The following is a 23,438-nucleotide window of genomic DNA, read 5'->3' as shown; positions in this document are numbered from 1 at the left end:
AAGTCCAGCCTCGGTCGGGCTAAATGTCTTGGGTAAAGTGCTGGCTTACCCTGCCGAAGTGGTGCCACATGAGGTAGTCGAGAACCCCCTGGGTCATGCCCTGGGAGCGCAAGTGGCGGCAATTGAGCTTCTGGTAGCCCCATTCTATCCAGCCGGCTTGCGTGGACACGCAATTGATGAGACAGAGGGCGTTGACCTTCTCGGGATGCGCCAGGGCGAAGCGGGCGAGGATGTTAGCGCCGGCACCGACGCCGAATCCGATCGCGCTTTTTAGCCCAAAGTGGCCCATCACGAACAGCAGCTGCTCGCCCAGTTCCTCCATGGATGGGTACACGTAGCTGCAAACGGTCGATTATAATTTTTTTATTACAGTTACTTTGTGAGCTACATTGTGTTTTTTTTTTTTTTTTTTTCATCGATGAGTTGATGGGATTTATTGCATATTTTAACTTGTTTAGAGCTGCTGTGTAGCTGATTACTTCTATACCAAAGATTCATGGTCAAAATTAAAATGCCATAATTAAATTGATGATTTTAATTGTATTTTTGCGGAAAAAGAAAAAAGATACCAGCTACTAGACCGTGAATGGAGAAAGGGAGTGCGGCTCGTACGTTAACAAGAGCTATTTCCGTTTACTCGTACAGAAATAGAAGAAGAAGAAGAAGAAGTGCACTAGAGGGGATAATCGATGACGAGTCGGAAGTTGAAAAAATTTGCTTGCGAGCTGCGCACTCGCCAATGCAAATGTTTGCTCGAGACGCTTGCACACTCCATTGATAATTGAATCCTTTAGCCAAGCATTTGCTCTTCTTTGCACCTACGCGGCGGGATGTTAATTTTACGACTTTGGGGGTTGCTTACTTTACCGTCGAAGAACATTGTCTACACCGAATGGACGTTTATTGGATTACGACTCGGATTACCGCATCTCGAGATCATGTCCAAAATTACATGATAATTGAAAAAAAAAATGCATAAAAAAATTACATCGTAAGGGACGAATTAGTGGACAAGATTTATCATCGATTTATGGATGGATCAACGAGAGGAGGGGGAAAGAAAGACCGGAGGAGTTTTTCGCGGCAAAGAAGTGAGTTTGGCACGCGATCCAGAAAATGGCAGAGCACCTAGCATGCAAATCTGCAATGCGGTCGAAGTCGTTTTGCACGTGTGTGTGTGGGTTACATAGGCGCTGTCAAAACCAATTTCCGATGCTACTCTTTACGAGGAATCTTTTCTTTTTTTTGTTAATAACAGGGAATAACTTGCGATCCGTAACAGCAAAATTTTCTTTGATCTTCAATTTTTGTTATTTCATAGGGTTATTATACAATCGGTTCGCGTTTGTACAATCAAAACCCTGATATTTCGCAATTTCACGGTGATGTAAGGGCAAAACGAACTTTTAACGAAATTGCATCGGAAAAACTTTTCTATGGACTCCAGAATCAAATCCACACACGCACGCTCGGCCACTGGAAGTTGGACAAAAGCGCTAAAAACGTGTTCCACTCTATTCCCAGTACTGCAACCTTCTATACGCCGGTAAATTAAAAAAGTTGCAAGAACGACTCAATTACTTTTTTTTTGCCCTCCTACCGTTTGCTGGATAATTCTTTTCTTTTTTGCATTCGTGGATCTGTATTATTTTATTTTTTTAGTTCGCGATGAAACGAGTCCTTGACAGCGAAATCACCATTCACGTGTAGCGAGCCTAATAGCCGGGTATTATTAATTTTCACTGAAAATAAACGCAAACGAGGGATGTTGCAATTTTCATTCGATTATAGCTACACACTGCATTCCTCGATAAAGACAACAATTTAGCAGCACCTGGAGTGTAGCATTTCACGTCAGCCACAAATGCCAGTGACAGCAGTACTTGCTGTATTTAAGTGCTCGCGAGCGAAAAAGGGGGAAATAAGAATTACGTGGCCGGCAATTAGGAGATTTTAATTAGCAAAAAAAGTTCATGTTCTGTAAAGTAAAGTAAAGTAAAAAAAGTTCTGTACGAGTTAAAGAGACATGGAAAAAATAAGCATTAATGAAACCCTTACTCTTCGGGTAATGTCGGGGCGCCCTCCTCCTGGCCTGGAGCGTTCACGTGGTAGACGCAGAAATTTTCCAGGAGCACTCGCATGTCAATGTAGTTAAAGAATGCCTGGAAGCTCGAGATATCTGAAAAAATAGGAATATTCGTGTCAAAAACCACAAGTGCTGCGAACAAGCAGTGAAAGGTTTATCTGCGTGACCCTAATTGGTGATCTCGAAACTCTTCTTTTTTTTTTACTCTCGAATAAACAAAAAAAAAAAAAATAGGTCACTTTCCAACTTTTCGATTAAATTATAGATAAAACGCGGTAAATCTCGATTTCTAAGTCCGCGATGTATGTAACCGCAGCAAAGTCCAGGGATGGTCGTCGATCTCGTTTCAAAGGGGGACAAGAACTACGTACCACGTCCGTGGCATTTTAATTTTTCGATAAAAGATGAGGGCGGCCGACATTCACAAAAGCCCAGGACGACATCGGACATAATTTGCTTGCCCTCGAAAAGTCGGCGTTTGCGAGAGAAGGAGCTCATTGGCTCGGCTCCAACTCGACGTCGCGCACTTAATTACGAGATCCGACTCAAGTATGACACAGTGTCGCCTATCGATTCGCCGACCACCTTCCTTATCACTGTACGCTCTCGTGTACAATAAAAGGTACTTATTCATTCATTTACAGGTGTATGCATAGACTTGGGCCAAGTCGCCATCGGTATTTATGAGGGGGTTGTCTCAAAGAAACAAAATAATTAGTAATCGTTTGTGTGAACGTATTAAAATTTCAGACCTCCTGGATTCACCATTTTTATAAAGTTACACATCTAACACGTACTCTGATGGAAAAGAGAGTTCTGTAATGATTGCGACTATACAAAGACAACAACTCTTCAATAAAAGTATACGTGTTGAATAAATGATTGTTTCTATGAAAACGGTAAAGTTTGAGTTGGTGTCTAAAATTTTTAAATGTTACTGTGAATACTACTGTTAAGTAAAAAAATTTTTTTTAAGGTATTCCTAAATCTTGTATTTTACAATGCCCTCACGACAATCAGAATGCAAATGATTTAGATAAATTTTTATAATACGCCTCGTAATTTATTTGAAGATAAAAAATATTTTTAAGTGACACACGTAAACACGAAAAATATGTCCTTTACGATGTGTCAATACCACTTTATGCACAAATAAACAAACTCAAGGAGCTTTTATTTATCCTCAAGATATTCCAGTTGTTGAGGTATAGCATTTATTTATGAAAGCAGAAGGACATCGAAGATACTTACTTATTTTTTTGTTCAAGAGGTTTGACTTTCCCATACATCGAATGCCATCCCTTTTCCTTAACTCAAATTGCATTGTGAAACGCGTGAATTTTTCATGTTTTTTTTACAATTTTTTAAGAGTTTACGTTAAATGTTTTTAAAACATAACAGTATTAACGTAATTTAACTTTTACATTAAAACAAAGGTAATTGAAAAATATTACGCTTGAAACGAAATAGTTAAGCTTTTTGAATCAAACCCAAACTTTATAAATTTATTTGGCATAAAACATACGTACAAGTGATTGACTTTTATGTTTATTCGAATAAATAAGTGTTTTATTGTAACAAAATAATCAAGTGACCATAGCTTACTATTAAGTGTCTTTCTGGACTTAATCAATAGTTTTCAAAAATGTTTGGTTTCTGTAAATCCCTGATTAAAATCCACGCGCTTCGTCATTGTCAAAACGCACAATGTGCGTGACGTCTACGCTCAATCTTCCTGCAAGCTCTTCACTATTCAATCGTAGCAGAGGCATGCCGTTCTGGCATTGATATAAAGAGTAGGAGAAAAAGCTTTGCATCCTCAGATTAAAAGTATGAAGTGAATGAAAAGTTATATTTTGCCCGCAATAGAAGATAAGGTTGACTTTCCGACAGATAGGTACTACGGACATAAAACATATTGTGTGGTTTAATGGTTGGTTAAATGGGTCACAACTTACAGTTAAGGCCAAGATCGTGATACGTGAGAATGGCTGGCTTCGCCCGGTTCCCTTGAACGGCAACGATAAGCGCGCCCCTGTCGGTCTCGACCCTTTCCTCCCGGACGGAGCCGTCGTCCCTCGTGAGGTACCTCAACGTGGGGAACTGCAGCTGGATGTTCTTCAGCTCGATGTCGTCCATACTGGCGTCCGATGGCATCGCGCTGCACAAGGTTAGGTTTCATTAAATTAGCCCTAGTTACCACTCATTCACAATATTATTAATTTCTTTTTACATGATAATTATTTTTCTCTCTCCATAGTTACTCCGGGTAACAGGGGGAGGAGTCATCCTCCCTATGGCCGATGGGTTATAATTAACAGTTGGGTCAGTTGGACGCTTTTAGTCTCGCGCGACGTAGAATAATTGGATTGCGCAATGCTTTTACGTGTCAATTATATTTTAATTGATCCACGAAGCAGCAGCCCTTACAATGGGCTGTGGCGGAAGGATTCCTTTTGCGTTTCATGAGACTTTTTTGCCCCCCGGGGTCGGAAACTGGGCGCGGCAAAGTGCCCTTACAGATGTATTTCAACTACGGTACCGCCGAGTCAAAAGCACTTCTGGACTGTGCAGAGTGTCGTTTAAAATTAATTTACAATGGTTTCAAAGCCCACCCCGATTGTGCGAGTTGAAATAATGAGGAGGACGAGAGTTTCGTCGAGCTAATTTTACAAAGTGAGCTCGTTGAGTATTTGTTATTCCGAAAACTGGCTGATGTTACGAGCTACTTCGTGATTGTAGAATATTCCAAAAGTTCCTTGGTATACATATCTACGTATATTATATACTTTGTAGTTTAGGGAACTGATATCGTCCTTACGCAAACTTTCCAGTGCAATCGATACTTTTAATTAAGCCCTACGTCATTGGAGATCTATGCTCCTCTTGAGAAAAGCTTCAAAAAGCACTCGCATTTTATTAAACAGGCAAGATCGTTAGTGACGTGAAAAATAAAAAATTAATCACAAAGAGAGGATCCTGCACAAATATTTCGTAATAATGAACTGAGAGAAAAAAGAGACAGTAATTTTCAAAAAAAAAGTGCACTACGTCACAATTGCGAGCTGCCAACGGGAAGCAATGACCCCGTGAAACACGTTTCCAGCATGTTTGTGTCGAAAGTTTATTATTGACCGACACGGGGCTCCCTTCGCGAGGTAGTAAGACTCTTTAAATCCAGATACAGGAGAAATACAGGCACTTCCGCATGGCTCGCACAAAAGAGCGAAAGTCGTTAGGCTAACCGAACAAGAATAAATCCCAACGTCCCGTCAATAGTCCTAAATACCGTCCAGATCTTAACGTCGGGCATCAGCTTTTTTTCCCCCCAATGTTTCGCGAAGCCACAAATTTTCCGAGGTGATTTCAATGAAACTGTTAACTATCTCTTGCCAAGCTTTCTCGATTTTTCGCAAAATCCAGGCTAATCGATGGGCGCACTCTATCCAGCAGCCCTCTATCTCTCACAGCTTGTATCGTCGTCATCGCCATCAGCACCGGCCGGCGACACGCTCATCCGGACCCCTAATACGTTTTTGATGGGGTAGTTTCGCGGCAAATGGGAAGGAGAAGCGGCAGGGAAATGGCATTTGGACGGGCGTCGACGCGTAATACGGCAGCAAACGCGACCCCGTCGGCGACGCTTCAATTATCCTCCCCCCCCCCCCCCGGAAATCCTCGCACAGCTCGCGGACGCCCAATTATATTCCGGTAAACTGGTGCACACCGAGGACTGGCGAAGGAGGGGGCGAAAGCTGGGGTAATTCGATTGTCGTCGCGACGCCGTGGCGGCATGGTATGGAGGACGAAAAAGTGTGCAACCCCCGCGGATGAAGGGTTCAACGTGCTCGCACGGGTGACACAGAGTCCGGCCTCACTCGCCAGTGCAGCGATTTATCGAAAAAACGATGGATGCACAACACATGAAGGAGTAATATAGGATCGTACGCGACGCGGAAATTAACTGTCCTCCCCTCATCGATCGACGGTGCCCAAGTACGTGTGGATCATCTTAATACGTGCGCGCTCCCTTTGAGGAAAAACTGGAAAAAGTGTATTGGTAGAAAAAAGCTCCGCACGGGCACACACGTGTACGTAAATCAATGATAAAAATCCACGACTTTGATTCCGTCACGCTCTCCGTGGTATGCACCTCCGGAGTTCTCTGAAAATACAGCTGGGGCTAAAAATATCGCTCGGCCTCAGCTGTTACACCCCCGGACTCGTTACTACCCCGCATCGATAGACCCATGTACGGTTTGGAACTGCAATAGAGGGAAAAGCTCCCGCGATGGGCACAAGAGCTTGCACCCTAAAAGCTAAAATTCCCCGGGGCGAAGAGTCGCTCGCGGCTGGATAAAAGAGGATAAAGCTACGTAATCCTCGGTCCTCTCTCTCCCTCTCTGGGGGTGATTTGACCCAGCAGCTGTTGGATATTACACTCTCTGCTGGCGGTGGTGTATACTTTGCAGTGCGGCAGTGGTTGTTGTAGGTACAGCGGCCCACACGAGGAGGCCCATCGATCGGACCGAGGCCACGCCCCGCGCTCTGCCGACTCCCTCCTCGCGATACGGGTAGTGTTTGTCTTGTTGCCGTGCTGATATACCACTGCTGCTGCCGTACCGGTAGCTACGACTCATCTCTATACTTCTTGAGCGAGAGGAGTGCAGTGGGGGCATTTACCTATATATATATATACTTACGGAGCCCGCGGTTGATGGATCGGGCCGCGACGCGACGCCAGACCGACGTCACGGAACAAGGAAGAGAGTCAAACTTGGTGCGAGGACGGTGTGTTATAGCGGCAGGAAACTTATCCACCGACTGCAGACACCGTACAGACACGGCATAACGCGTGGCTCGATAAGAAAACGATGACGTTTTTATGAACCCAATACATTTAGCATACGCAGGGGCAGTTTTTTTCGTTTTACCTCGATCACCGGAGAAACGGGGACTATTTGTCGTTAAAGCTTTTTATGTTTACGACAGTGGGAACAGTAGCGTTTGGCAGGACGACTTTACGACTCTGGGAACTTGATTAGTGGGCTTGTAACCCAATTAGCGTAGAAAATATACCTAATGTGCAAAGTCAAGAGCTGGACAAAGATTCCGTCGAACCGTCGGTACATGCCCAGCACAGCTGAATTCAAAGTGAATTAGGTACCGGTAAAGAGGAAGATTGAGGCCGTCCTGCCGAAAAACGAGGGGAGCTTGTGGCATAATTGGAGAAGACGCTATCAACTCTCGAGTCTAAGCTCCAGCGCTTTTAATATTTCAATGGCTGACTCTCATCGCGATCCTCGCTGACCTCAAACCCTGTACTTTAGTCCTTGAAGGGTATTCATGTTTCACCTGGAATTTGATACTCGATCAACTCGATAAAAAAAAATTTTAATTTTTTTTTAATCCTCAGAGTGAGATCGTAAACGTGTACTCCCTTGATTTTCCCGCCGCGACGCGGATGAAGTATCAAGTTTCGGCCTAACGAGAAAAACCCGTGGGTAACGCGTAGCCCGATAAACCTCAAGCGAGACCACGAAACTTTGTAAACTTTATTTCGTGCATCTTGGGTATCCCGTGCAATCTAATACGTTTTCCCATCTCCCTCGGCATCCAATCCCGATATGTCTCGGCCTTTTTTCCCGGACCACTCCAAATCTTTGAATTCAATCCCAGCTCGCCGTCCCTTGGTATCTCCGCAACCTCGTGGTGCGTTTACACGGTGCGATAAGCCTCTCTCGACTCTGATAAATCGAAACAGACCGTCTGTCGTGGATGGAGGAAAAAAGGAGTAACGTGGTCGTACCCTGCGCGATCGATTTGCCCATTCGCTGGCCCCTTTGCTCGTGTGGCGAGCTTTCAATTACATCCGATACGAGTAAACCTCGTTTTGAGCCACGGGGTCGTTTGGTGCTGCTGTGATTTGTGGGCTTATTCGAGGAGTAGACCTATTTTCCACGTCGTTGCCGGTTAATTTGACGTTTTCTGTTGGGCAGAGCTCCAATGGGTATTTACGGTCACATACGCGTGGTATCGAGCGGAAGTGATTTACTAAGCTTCGTTCTTTTTTTTTTTTTAATTTTCAAAAGCTCGGTGTGCTGTCGACCATCCAGTAAATGCGCGAGTAAAACGAGGAGAGGCCGGTCGCGTGAGCGCATCGTCCGCAAAGTGCCGATTTTAAGATAACTTTGGTGAACCGAGTTACACACGCCTAGGAACGATCATTTATCCGCTATACGGCAGTCCGGATTAGATCTGCTCAATTTTGAAACGTCAGTGTAACCAACGAGGCCCGCGAAGGTCACGCGATCAATAAGTTCTCTCGACGCTTGACATTTGCGTAATCGTTCGTATTAGCGCTTTTTTTTTTTTTTTTATCGAGCGAGGGGAAAGTTAACATCGGTCTCGCCCCTCCTACATTGACTTTTGTCGTTTCTAATGCGTACGCTTAGCTGCTGCTTGAAATTTTACAAGTGTTCTTAGAATGTCAAAAAAGTGTACTTTTACCGATTGACTGATACAAATGTTTCTCCAATTAATTACTTCTGGTTTTACAATAGGTTTCTTTACCTAATTTTAATCGTGGTCAGATTTCTTTTTTCGTATTTTCAATAATAGTTGCTGCACATTTTGAATATTTTATCGAGATATACCTTGTGATTTCGAAGACTGTGATCCTTGCACGCAAAAGAGCGTAATCCATGGTACCTGTAAAACTCCAATCGCCTCGATTTAAATTCTCATTTCTGATATTGATTTCAGTTGAAATATTGTTTTCTGCCATCAAATAGACGATGACTTGTGCTGATTGATAAAGAAACGTACTTGAATCTTGCAAGATGATGGATTAAAAAAATATTCGACTAGCAAGCAATTGCTTAGCTCTCCTTTCCCTCTCGTCCGTCAAATTGAATTCACAACGTGGCCATGCTCGTTGCATGCTCGTCTGCGCGAGGTGATAAACCTATCGTACCTTTACCGTGTACGGCTCTTAGGAGGCTCCTGCGATACGTGTTGTTTTACTTCAAGGGTCATTAACAAGCTCAAGAGCTCGCGCGCTTTGCTGCCAAGTTTGTTGTTTACAACCATTTGGAGCTCTGAATAATTATGTCGTCTCCAAGGCCCTTTGCCAGGTAAGTACGACGAGGGAAGGAAAAAAAATTTACCATAAAGGGTAAAGAACCGGAAAGTGCAACTTTACGCGCTTATCACTTGAAACTCGCTTTGAAAATTAAAATTCTGCAGCTTTACTCGTTTACCTTTTGACGCAAAAAAAAAAAAAAAAAAAAAAAAAAAAAAAAAAAAAAAAAAAAAAAAAAAAAAAAAAAAAAAAAAACGTTTGTATGTAATAACGCACGCTCGGGGAGTAGAAGTGGGTGCGGGTGTGCAGCGCAATAATTGCTGGCCGGCTCCCTCATTTTCTCCCGTGCCTTCTAATTGCCTTTCACCGAAGAAAAGTACTACGTATATATGGTTACCTGCCTCGCCCTTTTCTCGAGCGCAAGTGCTATATACACTGCTGAATTACGGTCAAGTATAGGTCGGGCGCCCTTTGTGTCGGTTAGTTCCTTTCGAGAATACATCACGTAGGTCCGAAGATGCAAGATTGTCGATTTTCATTTCGTTACCCTTGATTGGGGTTTCAGCTCGTGTTTTGATGAAACAAGAGAGACATAGTAAACACCTTACGAAATAAGGTGAAATCGTTGTCGCTGTACCAAGCAACACCATCACGACGCAGTACATCAGTGTAGCGTGATACTTTTGGCCAGTTGCCCCAAGCTACGCAATATTTTCGTCTGGCGCGTCGAGCTTTTGTGTGTGCACTCCCCCCTGCCCCATCCATGCACAAACATTTATCGTACGGAAGCGCGACGCAGTAAAGTATAGTCATTAGCTTCGGATGGTGCAGCCATCAAAAGCTTTTCGGTGCTTTACCAGGCGTTTACCCCTCGCCGGTTCTTTGCCAACTTTTGGCAGAAAAGCTCGGACAAAGAGATAAAAAGCGAACGTTGAACCTTTCAAAGTCGCGAGCGACGGTACACTATAGTTTTACTCAGCCGTTAAATAAAAGCACGTCAATTCAAGGCAACACCTGTACGTGGTACGCCCCTCTCTTTTTGATTTCTCTTCCATTACCTCCCGTGTGGCGCGATGATGATGTTGCTGGTGGTCGATCACGTTGGACCGAATTGAGTTTCCCAACCACGTCCCGTCCATCGGTTTCCCGCGTCCCTCTCCACCCGCGCCGTCGACGCGTGTATACCCACACCAGTCCGTGCGAAGTTTCCGGTGTCAGGATCCGTCGTCGAGTTTCCTCTGCCCTGGCTTGAAAAACGATGGGCACGAGATCTGGCTTTGTAGCTCTGGTTTTTTTCTACAAGCTCAATACATCGGATTCACTTGCATTTCATCAGCCAATAGCAATCAAATCGAAGTACGCTATTTGGTGAGACGATCTCTTTCGTTTGAAGTTGGCAATCTGAGACTCGGCTGATCTTTATTCCCAGCGAGGTGCTTCATTGGGTGGTGTATCTCTGTTTTGATCCATAAATAACCAGCTTAAGCTCAAAATCACAAAAAGGATACGTATACGTAACACGTATCCGCACAGTAAAGAGTCGAAAAAGACTAAAAATTCCCGAACTGGCAACTATAACAATGAAACGCTGGTGAGAAAGGATATTGTAAGTATATATACTATTCGCTGGAAACAATGGGTTACCACATCTAGATTGAAGCGAGAGAGACTTATATATTACAAGCGAGAAGGATAAAAAGAAGGCTGCGCGTTGGCGGTCGAATCCCTGGGCTCTCTCTGAGGGATTACCATTTGATTTCGGTCTGGAGAAAGTGGAGGTACTAGATTACTCTGCTGAAAACTCTTTTTTACCACTTTTTTTCTTTGACCAAGAGTGGGTTTATTACTCGCTCAAGGTTTTTCTGTGTTCCTCCAGTTCCATAACCATGGCCATTTTGGAATTATTTACGCCTACGGTTCAGGTAACTTGCCGGGAATTAGGGTTCCATTGATGATTTAACAACATGGTTGAAGTAAAAATAGTCAACAGTTTAACGGTTCAGTGAATATTTAAGATTACGGGTAATGAGGAAAAAAAAAAAAAGGAAAAACAAGGATAACTGAATAGACACCCACGTATCTAAGCTGTAAATTGTCCCCAACGTCACAAGTTTCAGGACCAATAAACATCTTATTCCTTCGGACCAGTGGGTACAGTAGACCAGCAATCTTTTCTCTACTTTTCTTTAGCGAAACGGTCGCTAAATCGAAACGTCGTTGCACCAGGCGACTCCGTAAGTACTGTAAACCTCGTGCATTCGTGCGGCCACTCGCTCGAGGATTCGATACCCGGACACTCGATACCGTCCCTCCCCACCCGAGCACTAGACCATCGATCAAGTCGATCTGCCGTGCGCTGGGTTGTTTTTTTTTTTTCGCTGCTTCCGCGTGTATTGTGCCTGTCCCGCCTTGGCTGCGCAGTAAAACGAGATTGCCTTTTACGTCTCGGCTTACCTGCCTCTCCGGGGCAGCCTCGCTCCGTCTCATTTCGCGTGCATCACGAGTGTCGGGGGAAGAGACGAAACCCACACTCGACCACCACCGCGAGATGTGCGATAAAACCTGATCTGTTGAAAATAACCTGTGTTTTTATTGCTTTTCTCCGCTCAGACAGATTGGATGGCAAAATTCCAGGACTACGCTAAGTAGGTACACTTTTTTTATGATGACGGCGATTCTCCAAAGTAGATACCTGATTTTTCTCTCTCTCTGTCTATCATCGTTAGATTTCACAGAAAAGTATTAACAATCAAACGACATCAATGTCCCTTTTCATCTCTGTCCCTCCCCTACCCTCCCAATGAAAGTCGGCTGGATCGAATAAGTAACAATGGCCATCGTCGTCAAACTGAATCTCTCGGCGCACGTCCGTGACGTCGGAAGTCACGCAGCCCATATAATACCAGCCTCCGTGCTCTTTAGCATTGTTAAGGCGTCGTCGCTCTGTGCCTCATTCGCTTGCGAGCATCGGTGTGTACACGTGTACGTATATAACCACATTCGCACGGTGCATCGTTGATCAACACCCGCGCGTAAGACTGCACCTGCACATGATACACCCAAGCCGCCGAGACGTTGCATAATCAGCCTGATGTGCATGCCGTTCGCAGAGAAAGGGGAAGCCAGGGAGTACGTCGAACTTGCTCTTGTAGACTACCTTTCTTTACTCTTGGATAAAACAAGGCGTTTGTCCAATTGACACGACGATCTTTACTAAAAACTAAAGCCACGAGTTGGTGATGCCACGCCAAAGTGTCCCTTATTTTCATACCTGAGTACGTACTTTTAGAAAATTGCCTTCCAGGATTGGGCAACAGAGTTCGCGAGACGTCGATAATCAAAGTGATTAACGCGGCGCAGTGGACCGTTATACCCGAGTCTCTTTGTGCTGTTCATTGCTGTATACCATCTGTATGTCTGGTATAATCTTGATGTAAATTTACCATCGTATGTCGTGACAGATGATGCACGTGTTGTGATTTTGCAGTACACGATAGTGTTACAGGGGTTGACGTTCACAGGGATCCCTAGAACTTGACAGGTGTCAGCCTTTCAATCCATCGGATCCGAAAGTCAAGCTCAAGACGAGTATATAGAACTGTTATGTGTGTGTGTACAACAGAGAAGGTCATTCGGTAGCACCTAATTTAGTCCGGGTAGGGAGAAATTACACGCCGGAAGCCTGTACGTACCTCGAGAGTTCAGTATGTCAGTGTGGCCGAAGCTCGAGAGCGGCCTCTCATCGTGTAAAACGCACTACGCATGACATAACGAGACTGATTGGCCCGTTGTCCGGACGCGCATAAGCTGATGATTCTTTACACTTTTTTTTTTTTTTAAGCGGATGTTACTATATTCGAGTGTTTTGAAACATGTGGTGTTTTTAGAGGTCAGCGAGGAAGGTAGACAAAAAAATTTATTTATCACGTTGCACTTGTTACAGAAAACAAATTCTCCCCAGGAATAGAGTAAATTTTCAAAATGATTTCCTACATGGTATCGAAATACGTGTTTCAAATCATCTCAAAGTCAACACTAACACTGTATATCTTCATGCTACCAAAATGAAGCTACACTAAGAGAAACAAAAAATTACTGTGCTAGAATGGTTATTTGTATGGTATCATTCCGCCGTCGAAGGACTTTTTACTTTGAGCCAACCTAATTTTTACCATTCCGGACAGTAATTTTTCTTGTACAAACAGTAAAAACTGTACTTACAAACAAAAATTTCTATTCCAAAATTATCATTCAAATAGCAAAAAGTCTCTAGACGACAGTACCAGATTATAATTCTAGCACAGTAATTTTTTTTTTCTCAGTGTATCTCAATGAAACGTTCTCACTGACTTTCTCGAATTTCAGGTAAAACTCGCGGCTGTTACGAGTATCGCTGGCGCCCAGCGTAATTTTGTCAAAGGAGCATACCTTTCGCTTACATGTTCATAATGATGATAACAAAATCTGTAAATTTTGGTACGACTATTATTATGTTTCAACAGTAAAAAAAAAAAAAAAAAAAAAAATACACAAATGCATAGCTGCATCAACACTCGAGCAACCATCGAAAAGTATAGCCTGTAGTTGTTTGACTCTCGTAATCTAATGACGGGCAAGTAATTGCCCTGCAAATATTGTACTTTGGATCACAATTGATCTGTTGGCATTACTCATCAGCCGCAGACCGAATACTTACTTCAAACGGAATTATGACGTCTTGTATGCATACCTATTCGTAGACTTAGCTACAGGTATTATTTACACTCGCAGTATTCAAATTTGAATGGATAAGCTAGACTCGCAGAGGTATGTAAATACCGAAGCCAAGTGAGCTTACATGTCCTACGGGAAAAGTCGTAATCTAGCGTTACAACGTCACCTTAGAGGAATTCAGAGGGTGTGGGACGCGTAGCACAAAAGTAGATGTGTAAATTAGCGTTTGAGCTCGGGTACGCGTGTATAGAGGTATAGCTTAGGCCATTAGGTCAGCGGACAATAGAGGACTGGGATTCTCTAGCAGTACAATATCTGCATTGTATTAAAAGTTTTCGGTTCCCTTTCTGTCCTCGTTTTTAAAATACTTTCCACTGGTGTTTATTGTTTATTGGATGCAAGGAAAAAATTTCATTTTTCCAGAAAAAAGTCGTAAAACGCTTGTCATTGTGCCAAATGTAAAAGTTTCGATTTTCCTTTGTATATTTTCCAACCTAAAGAATATACAATTTAACGTTTTTCTACTCGTCATGCAGACTGTGACATCAATATTAGGAAAATTCTTTGAACCCATGACATCAACATTTCTCATTGTCAACCACCTTGTAGAATTGTCGAAAGATTGTGATGGATAAGTGATGTTTTCGTGTCAATTTAAAATCATGTTTTTTTTTTTTTTTTTTTTTTTTTTTTTTGTCAAATTTACAAATCAAGTCTACAAACTACAATACTTGAGTATACTATTATTATATACACACATATGCACGTATCAAATGTAACCATGTAACTACTATAATATCTAGTACGATAGAAAATAGTTCAATTCCTAAATGTATATTTATGTACACAACAATTGTACAACTTTTTTATCAAATATACTCAGTTCTATGCATGATCATCAATAATAATATTACATTATACACATTTCAATCATATACAGTTAATCTAATGGTGGTGTTGGCTTGAGATGAGTTGTACCGTAAGATCTACACGCGATAAAAACTATTCATACAACTTACTCGACAACTCTCATCTTTCACCAGCCACACAACCTATAAATGATAATAATAATAATAATATCACAGTAAACGTCATAGGAATGCAAAACCAAAGGTAACTCACCCCAACAGAGCAGACTCCTCGGCACTGGCTGCGGTCGGCATCTTGTGTTTTTCCCTAAAACAAAACGGATGTCGGGGATAATCACACAGGTGGCCCTAACGTTAATCGGTAAACTTTCTGAGCTTTGTCCTTTTTTTTTTTCCTCTAAAGTAGATAAATAGACTACCGTCACCCTTTTTTCTAATCTACTGAATATACACTCACTTGGTATTCGACATACACTCGATTGTGTTTTTTTTTTTTTTTAATTTTCTGTTTCTACGTCATGCCATGATGCTTGTGCTAAAAAAACCAACAAAAAGCTCGAAAATCGTACACTTGTTCATGCAAAGCAACATTCATAAGTTGTAGATATAACACGAATGTGCAAGCATAACGTGTCACGGATGTAAATACATAAAAGAGAGACATACAACGATGGACGTGAATGAAAAAGTCACGAGGGTTGAAATTTTGATTCTCGTTCCTAAGTGTGTCACGATCTATTGTGTTTGATGTTTCATGAGAAGGCTTTTTTGTCATGTATGCGTGTGTGCATGTGTGCTCCTTTTATCAAAAGCTCAGTGAAAATTCAAAAGCCGCCGAAGAACTCTGGACACACACTTACAGGTTAATGTTTCTCGCTCGAGTGCATCATCTGGAAGATAAAAAGTGGAACGACACGCGCCTGAAAGGTGGTGCTGTAACATCGGCTTTTCTTTTTCTGAAAGATGCTGTCATTGTCGCGTTGGGGCGCTAAGCTGTGTGCTTTTCTCTTTCCTAGACACGGATGGACAAGAGAATTGATAAAGAAAAGCTCGTCGTGTATATATATATACGAAGAAAAGTGGCGAACGAACGGGAGCTCTCGAGACGCGAAGTTTGCCCAGCATCACGTTTTGCTCTCGATTCGGGCCTGTTTTTCGCATTTAGGTCATACAGCACCGGTGGCTCGGAAAATTTTTCCCGCCTCGCGCCTCTTTTTTTTTTTTTTCGTCTATTGAACCAATTCCACGCCATACAGGTCTTTCAATGGGTATTCTCTCGGCGCATAAAAGTTGCCAACTGCGCGACTCGATTTGCCGAGTCGAGCTTTTCTACGGCCGCGAATCCAAATGAGAAAATATTTAGCAAGAGAGAAAAACATTGGCCTGCCGAGAGATTATTTAGAGGCGCTATTGGGGAGCTATTTGTTTAAGCGACGTAAATTCGAATTAAAAATTTAATGCGCCGAGGGAGGCTGGGCAATAAATTCAGGGGGGGGGGAAGGGGAAACTTCTTCGGGAGAGCAGCTCTATAATTCAGCACCGCTACTGCGGCACAGGACTGGGCCAAGGAATTTCGGGCTCTCCCGAAGAAATCCCTCGGCAGCACAGTTTATCCTTCTCCCCCCCCCCCTTTGGCATGACCTTCTTAGAGCGATAACCCGCTACGAGACAAAAGAGACTACATGCACACACAGCTGAGAACTTAACTTTGAAAGTTCACTTAGCTCGTTGACAATAACACGCATTTATTCCATTGCGACAAAAATATTGCATCGCTGCACCATCGTGCGATTCATACGTTTGTTGTTCTAAGATGCTCCCGTGGGTAACAATAATCTTTGAGGAGCTACGAATTACACAATACGTGGATACATATTATGTATATGGATACGTGTGCATACAGAGCGAAGCAAGCGCAAAGCAAAGGAAGCGTTCGGAGAACAAGCAAGCAACAAAGCGACAGCGTAACACCGTGTGCATTACTTCGATTGCATTGTTATATATACCTACGTGTGTACAGCCGGTATCAGTATATAATATGTAGCAGCAGTGGCGGGGGCGCCGTCAGCTTACCTTGGCCACGTCAGCTGCGTCGGCCTGCTTTTCGTCCTGCAGCGAGTGAAGGAGCCTCGCGGAGGGAGAGAGGAGGATCGATATGCCGCCTCCTTCGCCCCGCGGCTCTCCAGCATCCGGTCCTAGAAACTCTGGGTGCCCTGACGCAAACGAAATTTTTCGCCCTCCCTCCCCCTCCAACTCTATATGCACATATACATATCTCTCTGACCCTTTTCCTCCCTTTCCCTCCACCCACCCGGGGCACGAGACGTACACAGCAGTGACGCGTCATCCTTCCTCTCTCTATGCATGTGCATGCATCTCCTTCTGTTGTCACGAGGATGCTGCACGTACATACATATATACGTGTGTTTGCAGGTACTGGTCTTGCGCCTATAAGCTGGCTCGAGTTGAAAGGCCTTTCGCGAACAATGGTTGGGCTTTTTTCCCTCTTGCTTGCTTTCTAATGGAGATGGAGCACACGGCGTCTCGTCGTTGCCGGGGTGATTAGAGTGATGTTGCAATAGCCGAGCGTGACTTTCACCGGGATACTTATATCGTGGCGTGTATCGGAAGAGTTTGCACGGTGAGCGTCTGGGACGTTTTTTTGTTGAACCGACCGACTTTGACGATATGTTTAAATGACTAGGGTGGTTTTCCGAGAGCGAAAAAAAAAACCCACCGTATTCGCTCGGCTCGATAATTTTATTTCCAACAAGTGGTAAAACCATCGTCCCGATTAAGCGAAGTTCCGTCCCAAAAAACACCAGTGTTGCGTCCGTCTCTTTTTTTTCTCTCTTTCATTGTCAGCTGTTAAGCCGGTAAAAAGTCCGAAAAGCTGTAGCAACGGTGCCGCGCTGATTTATCCTCCCCACGCGAGACACGTATAATCCAAATACAAAGCCCCCCACCCTTTTCGCCTAATACACTCGCCCGCTCAAACTACCCCCTTTAGAGCCAAGTTGAAGCTTGCAGGTGTAGCATCGCGGGCATAAAAAAGGTGAGGTGGTATAGTAAGTAATACCCGGTGATTTACATTCCGATCGATATTCAAGAGCACAGGGCTGACGAAGGGACAACCGTTTCATCTCGAGAGCCGCTTATCGAGCACAAAAAGTCACCCTTTGTGTAGAACCTCGTTCGGAAGAAAGAAAAAGGGTATCTGTTTCAAGGGTCTCCGTATATAGAGAGAGAGAGAAAGAATCGCGCTGTCAGCTGTTTGCTCTCTCCATTTGGCTACGATATATAAGTGTACCATCACCGAGTGTGGAATCATCAACTTCAGGCTTCATTTATTTCCCCCGTTTGTGCGACTGAAGGAAAAACCACCGCGTCGGTCTCGCTGATGCGTCGAGTTCCCATAAGCTTGGTTGGTTTGTTTTTCGAAACAATGTTATTGCCAGCCGAGACACTACCAGTATGGCCCTTTGGAAGCAATAAAGGCCTGGAAAATGATTCTCTCGAGAGGCGTAGGTAAGTGCGCGCGGCTGAAATTTCCCCCTGCAATTAGGCGAGTTCAACGTACGAACAGCCTCGTTTCCATATCGATTTCTTTCGCGAGACTCCGGGGGGAGGAATATACACCCGAGACACGCGAAAGCCACTGAATCGGCTTTTTTAATCGAGGACCGTACGGCTATTTGGGCCCCTGCACCGCAACCAAACGCTCCATTTGCACTAAACCACGAATCCATGGAGAGAAGAGGGGATAACCCGGGAGAACCAGGAATGAATGAAATCAAGAAGTAAATGCACAGAAAGATCAAGGAAAAGGAATAAGATATTGTTAGATGTTGAGTAAAAGTTAAAAAAACAAATGCCGGTCTCCACCGCGAGTGATAATGTTGCAGCGTTGACGATTCCACAAAATTTGAGATAGGACTCCTTGGAACTAAAAATGTACCGTTGTCGAGGCTGGGGACAAATTTATTCCTTTTTCACGTGCCTCGCGAAGTGACCGTATGTAAAAAAAAAACTTCAACTTTTTATAGGGTGATGATTTTTGTTAACAACTTGTATACTCTCAGAGGCAGGTGCGTGACGAATATCTTTGTCGCAAAGTCCCTCGAAAACGTTTGTTTTTCAATTCCCAAGGACTCTTAACTCAAAAGCTCTTGTTGTGCCATCGTCGAAGGATGAGCGCAAGGTAATTATAACCCACACCCAAGCAAACTTGAAATGGTAAAAAAAAAAAAAAAAAAAAAAAGAAAGGAAAAAGAAAAAAAGTGAAGGAAAAAAAAGGAAGTGGATGGGGGGCCTATTATTCTAACAACAGCAACAAGAACAAGAACAGCAGCAACGAAGAAGACGGCTACGAGGAGGGCTCGGCTTACCTGGTGACGATGGACACGCTCTCGCGCCTGTCGACGATCAGCGGCTCCTTCTTCCTGAGCGCGAGCTCGATCTTAGGCGCGGCAAAGCTGAAGGCCTTTTTGACGCTCTCGAGCACGCTCTGGCTGGTTGTTTTGGTCTGCTCGACGATGGTCGTGCTCTTGTAGACGTCCTCGCCCAGGTCCCCGAGGGACCGGTACGAGGCCCCAATACCCCCGGCCGGCATGGGTGCAGCCGCGGCGGTGGCGTCCCGGCGCCTCCGTACCTCCGAACGGCGCCAACTCCGCCTGTCCCGCCACTCCCTCCGCGGACTCGCGGCTCCCCGGTGATCGGCGCTTCCTCCGAGGGTCGTCCTCTTGTCGTTTGCTCCCCCCGAGTCTCTCGAGGACCCGACCTTGCGACAAGAGCGTGGTGGTGGTGCTGGACGGCCGAGCTCAGTGATTCTCTTTGAATTTTGCGGGTGCACGCGCCGTTTTGTGTCTCTGTCTCTTTTTGGGGTCGGTGGTGTGTTGGTCGGTGGTGTCTTTTGTATCAGCTGCGCGCGTGCTGCGTGAGACAGTGTGTGCGTATGTGTGCTGATGGGCATACATTAGGCTCTTGCTGTATTTTATATTGGTACGCTTGTTGATGCGTCGATCGTGTGAGTTGGTTATTATGGATTGATTCGTGTTTTTTTTTTTTTTTTTTTTTTTTTTTTTTCAGAGCTCTCGAGCTTTCGTGGTGATTTATGACGACGTTGATGTTTAGCCAGCCGTTTGCGGGATGTGCGCACTCTGCGACTGTACAATAACGTCTCTGATATTTCTTGTCTTAGACGAGTTCTACTGTTTCTTTTTTTTTTGCGTGATACTCAAAGGATGAAAAAAAAAAACTGGTGTAAACTGCAGGGAATTTAAGTTGAGCGGATGAAAAGAAAATACGTATTTGGAGTCTTTTGTCTGACACGTGTTTTTGTGATGAAAAAAACAAAATTACAGTAAAAAACAAAAGAAAGTCTGTCGTCGCGCCTCTTTCGTTCCATATTTTTTCACGCGCTGAGCAGAAAAAAAAAACACCACAAAAGTAGAGGATGAACTCGTAGTGAGCAATGACAGAAAAATAAAAGAATTTCCGGCAGTGCAAAAAAAGTATGCACTGCATCTAAGCAGAGCTTGCGGGTTTACAAGATACAGAGGGTTCGGATACGATGTGTATGGTATATAATTATACAGTCGCAGAGCCGCATTACACGATAGAGGCAAAACGATGACGAGATGACGGTGCGGTGTATGGACGAGATGAGCTTTCCAGGCTAGTGATTTTGGCGAGCCGTCACGCGGCGTTTCTTTCTTCCCTTTTTTTTTGTTTTTCGATTTATTTTTTTGCGCATGCCACAAATAATACATATATTATTTCATACATATACACCTATACATAACGTGTAAACATCTAGTGTGCGAATGCTAAAACAAATGCACATTCAGAGAAACGCAGCCACATGCTGCTGCGTCATGCCACTTGCAAATTTAATACCTTGTGCAACATATTGATGAATTGAAAACAACATTGTATATATATATTGAACTAGAAAAAGTTGGTCCTTTCTTCATTTACACAATGGTACAAAAAACAAACATCTATAGATACTAATTCTAAGTTAGTGTTCGTGTAAGTGTGGTACAGTTTTTGATTTCTTCATTGTTATTGCACCTATCGGAAAACATTGGTTTTTTTTTGCCCAGCTACGTATGCCTCTATGTTGGGATACTATACGTTTATATAGCTGAACACGTATCTGCCACGATATTTGAAACGAATGAAAAAGCATGACCTGGTTTTTAAAATCTCCGATATTTCCTTGTAAGGTCTTTATTTGCTCTGCGGGCACTTGTACAAAAATACCCGTAAAAGCCACCCATACGTAAGCCGCCTATCTCAGGACTCGCGCGTTTCGTACGCACGAGAGAGGCAACGCAACGATACATTAATTTTCCTAATGGATACCGCGTTCCCCCGTGACAAGCGGACCACGTTTTATTACATCTCAAGGTTCTCCGCCAAACGACAGTGTATTTGTATCTGGTGCAAGTGACTTTGCGACAAAGGATCTCTTTATTACTATCTGTTATCTATGGTTAATCGAGATGCATCGGAAGAAAAAAAAGTATACGATTACTGCTTCGCGTGGAAAAACTCGACGAGACAGATCACGTTTATTATTCGTTTATTTATAGTCTTTAATCATGTGCAGGTTCCATCAATTTCCACATCCGTGTACAGAAGGAGAGAATCTTGAACCATAACTCGAGTAGTACCCGAATTCGTCTCTACCATCAGGCCCGTCCGAACTGATGAGAAGTCAAAGGAATCCTATAAAATTACTGTTAAACTCGATAAACCTTGTCGTTTGGGTGAGAGTTACGTTATCTCGAATAAAATGAAAAAAGTACAGAAAAAATTAAAAAAAAAAAAAAAACAAAAAACAAAAAAAAACATGTACGCGATCGATAAATCACTCGTGAAAATCCGTAGGCCGGAAAAATTCATTCACCTTACTGGTTAATCGAAGGTCGTCTCCACCTTTCTCTCCAACCAGCGTTTTTTATTTATTTATTTTTTTTGTCTTTTGCTCCTGAGATGTGTATCACTCGACCTCAGCGAATCGGAGCACTGAAAACAACCTCCTCGACGTCATCATTGTCGTTGTCGCTATGCTGATGTAAAAAGTTATTTTTTCAACACGCGTCTCGAGTTATCTTTCATCGTCCGTGATTTTTCTCTCTATCAAGTCCCCAATTGATTTATCGGTGGTGTGAGGATTCGTGTGGGCGACTGACGAAGGATCTTTCGGGGATAAACAAAATTCATTACAACCGTATTCTCAATTTTCAAAGAAAATTTCGAGGAAACATTAGTGCCAAAAAAATATTACCAATACTTTTTCTCTGAAGCCTAATGGGCGACCCAATTATTTTGGTGGCCCAATTAATTACACATGTTTCCAGAAATCTATTCAATTATGAAGCTCAACGAATAATGGAGGTTACTTGGCTATCAACAATGATAAACTAATTACTTTATCGGTCGCGTCAAAGCTCATGAATATTCTTCCGTGCACGCTAAAGCACTTTTTTTCCTTTCATTGCGAAAGATCTAAGGTTGTAAAAAATCTTGTTTTCCAAGGGTGAAGTTTAAAAATAAATGGGAGCACGTGCAGCGAGGTGACGTAAAATTCTTAGGCTACTGCCTTAAAATTCAAGGCCCCCGGGTGATCACGTTTTTTTTGTTATCATAATGTAAATTTAATGATCTCCTCTCTCGTCTATTAGCGTTTCTCGTTAACATATTATCTAAGTTTATTTATAGAATTGTGTGTCGTTAAAAAAAAAAGTATTGGCAACCTAAAAAAAAACCCGTTTAGGCTGTTTTTTTATCTCGAAAAACGCTGAAGGATCATTTGTATTTGTATGATCAATTCGGATGAAAAATGTTCGTTATTTGGTGCCGAAATTCCGGAGGAACTGCATTTATCTTTAGGTTCATCTTATCGTGTTTGAGATGCTTTCACACACTCAAATTGATCTTGTTTTCTTCCAAGTTTGCTTTTCGTTCGAAAACAAAGGTAAATATTATTAAAAATCAATTCACACGATCCAAGAAAACAAAGAGCAAATATTGTTTCGATGAATGAACACTTATCAGTTTTATTATTTCCTCTTAACGTAAATCTTATCTCAGATCCGATATCGTTCAACTTCCCCCCGAGACATTTAATAAACTGACATTAGGAATCCTTAAAAAACAATAACGTCCAACCAACGGTCGCGATAAGAAATCTTTGAACCGATACAGCTAACTCATCATTTCACGAGACACGTTGTTTTTCGCGTTGACTCAACGTACAATCCCTAATATAGGGCCAAACGTGATTTTTTTTTGTCTCCCTAACAAGCAATCGATAGAATCAACGTCACACTCCTAAATTGGATGCTATACATTTTTGTGCGCAACAACAGAGCTCGTACAGCTCGTTAAATCTGATGTACCTCGAGCCAGAAGCTTTAAGAAAGCCCTCACGTGGTAAGCGCATCCTTGGATCAAACAGCAATTTTCCGTGAAAAGCGAAACAAGCTCTTGAAACAGGGGCGGCGGGGTTTTCCATAATTCCACCCGCGCAGTCCCCATTAAGATCATAATTTTCGCGCTCGCGGGGAGCAGCAAGGATGCGTGGGGGGGGGGGAGAACGAAGGGAAGTTTCGCGCTTGGTGAGTCCTGGCGCGTAACTCGATTCGCCGCCCCGCGCACATATAGGTACCTACAC

General features: G+C 43.3%; 1 protein-coding gene across 6 annotated transcripts in view; it reads right to left on the bottom strand.

The window, feature by feature from the left end:
• The window catches only part of MESK2 (misexpression suppressor of KSR 2), a 33,645-nt gene that overhangs the window by 6,594 nt on the left and 3,613 nt on the right, over positions 1 to 23,438 (bottom strand). For 4 of the 6 annotated variants that reach the window (XR_001339132.2, XM_014359857.2, XM_014359860.2 and 1 more), the window contains exons 2-6: positions 19,141 to 19,713; positions 15,006 to 15,059; positions 4,045 to 4,247; positions 2,059 to 2,179; positions 50 to 338 (exon numbers count right to left, since the gene is read on the bottom strand). Coding sequence is in view for 5 of the 6 variants with exons in the window: in XM_014359857.2 (XP_014215343.2) it covers positions 50 to 338; positions 2,059 to 2,179; positions 4,045 to 4,247; positions 15,006 to 15,059; positions 19,141 to 19,364 (891 nt within the window). In the remaining variant the exon portion in view is untranslated. The remainder of the gene's footprint in view (positions 1 to 49; positions 339 to 2,058; positions 2,180 to 4,044; positions 4,248 to 15,005; positions 15,060 to 19,140; positions 19,714 to 23,438) is intronic. The other 2 variants (XM_089594883.1, XM_089594976.1) reach the window with 2 other exon arrangements.

The sequence above is a fragment of the Copidosoma floridanum genome, unplaced genomic scaffold (assembly GCF_036245765.1).
Source record: "Copidosoma floridanum isolate Cflo_tuat_1 unplaced genomic scaffold, Cflo_Japanese_pri ptg000001l, whole genome shotgun sequence".
In the NCBI taxonomy this organism is placed as follows: Eukaryota; Metazoa; Arthropoda; class Insecta; order Hymenoptera; family Encyrtidae; genus Copidosoma; species Copidosoma floridanum.
Note: the sequence above shows the minus strand (reverse complement) of the source record. Positions and strands in the feature narration are given on the sequence as shown.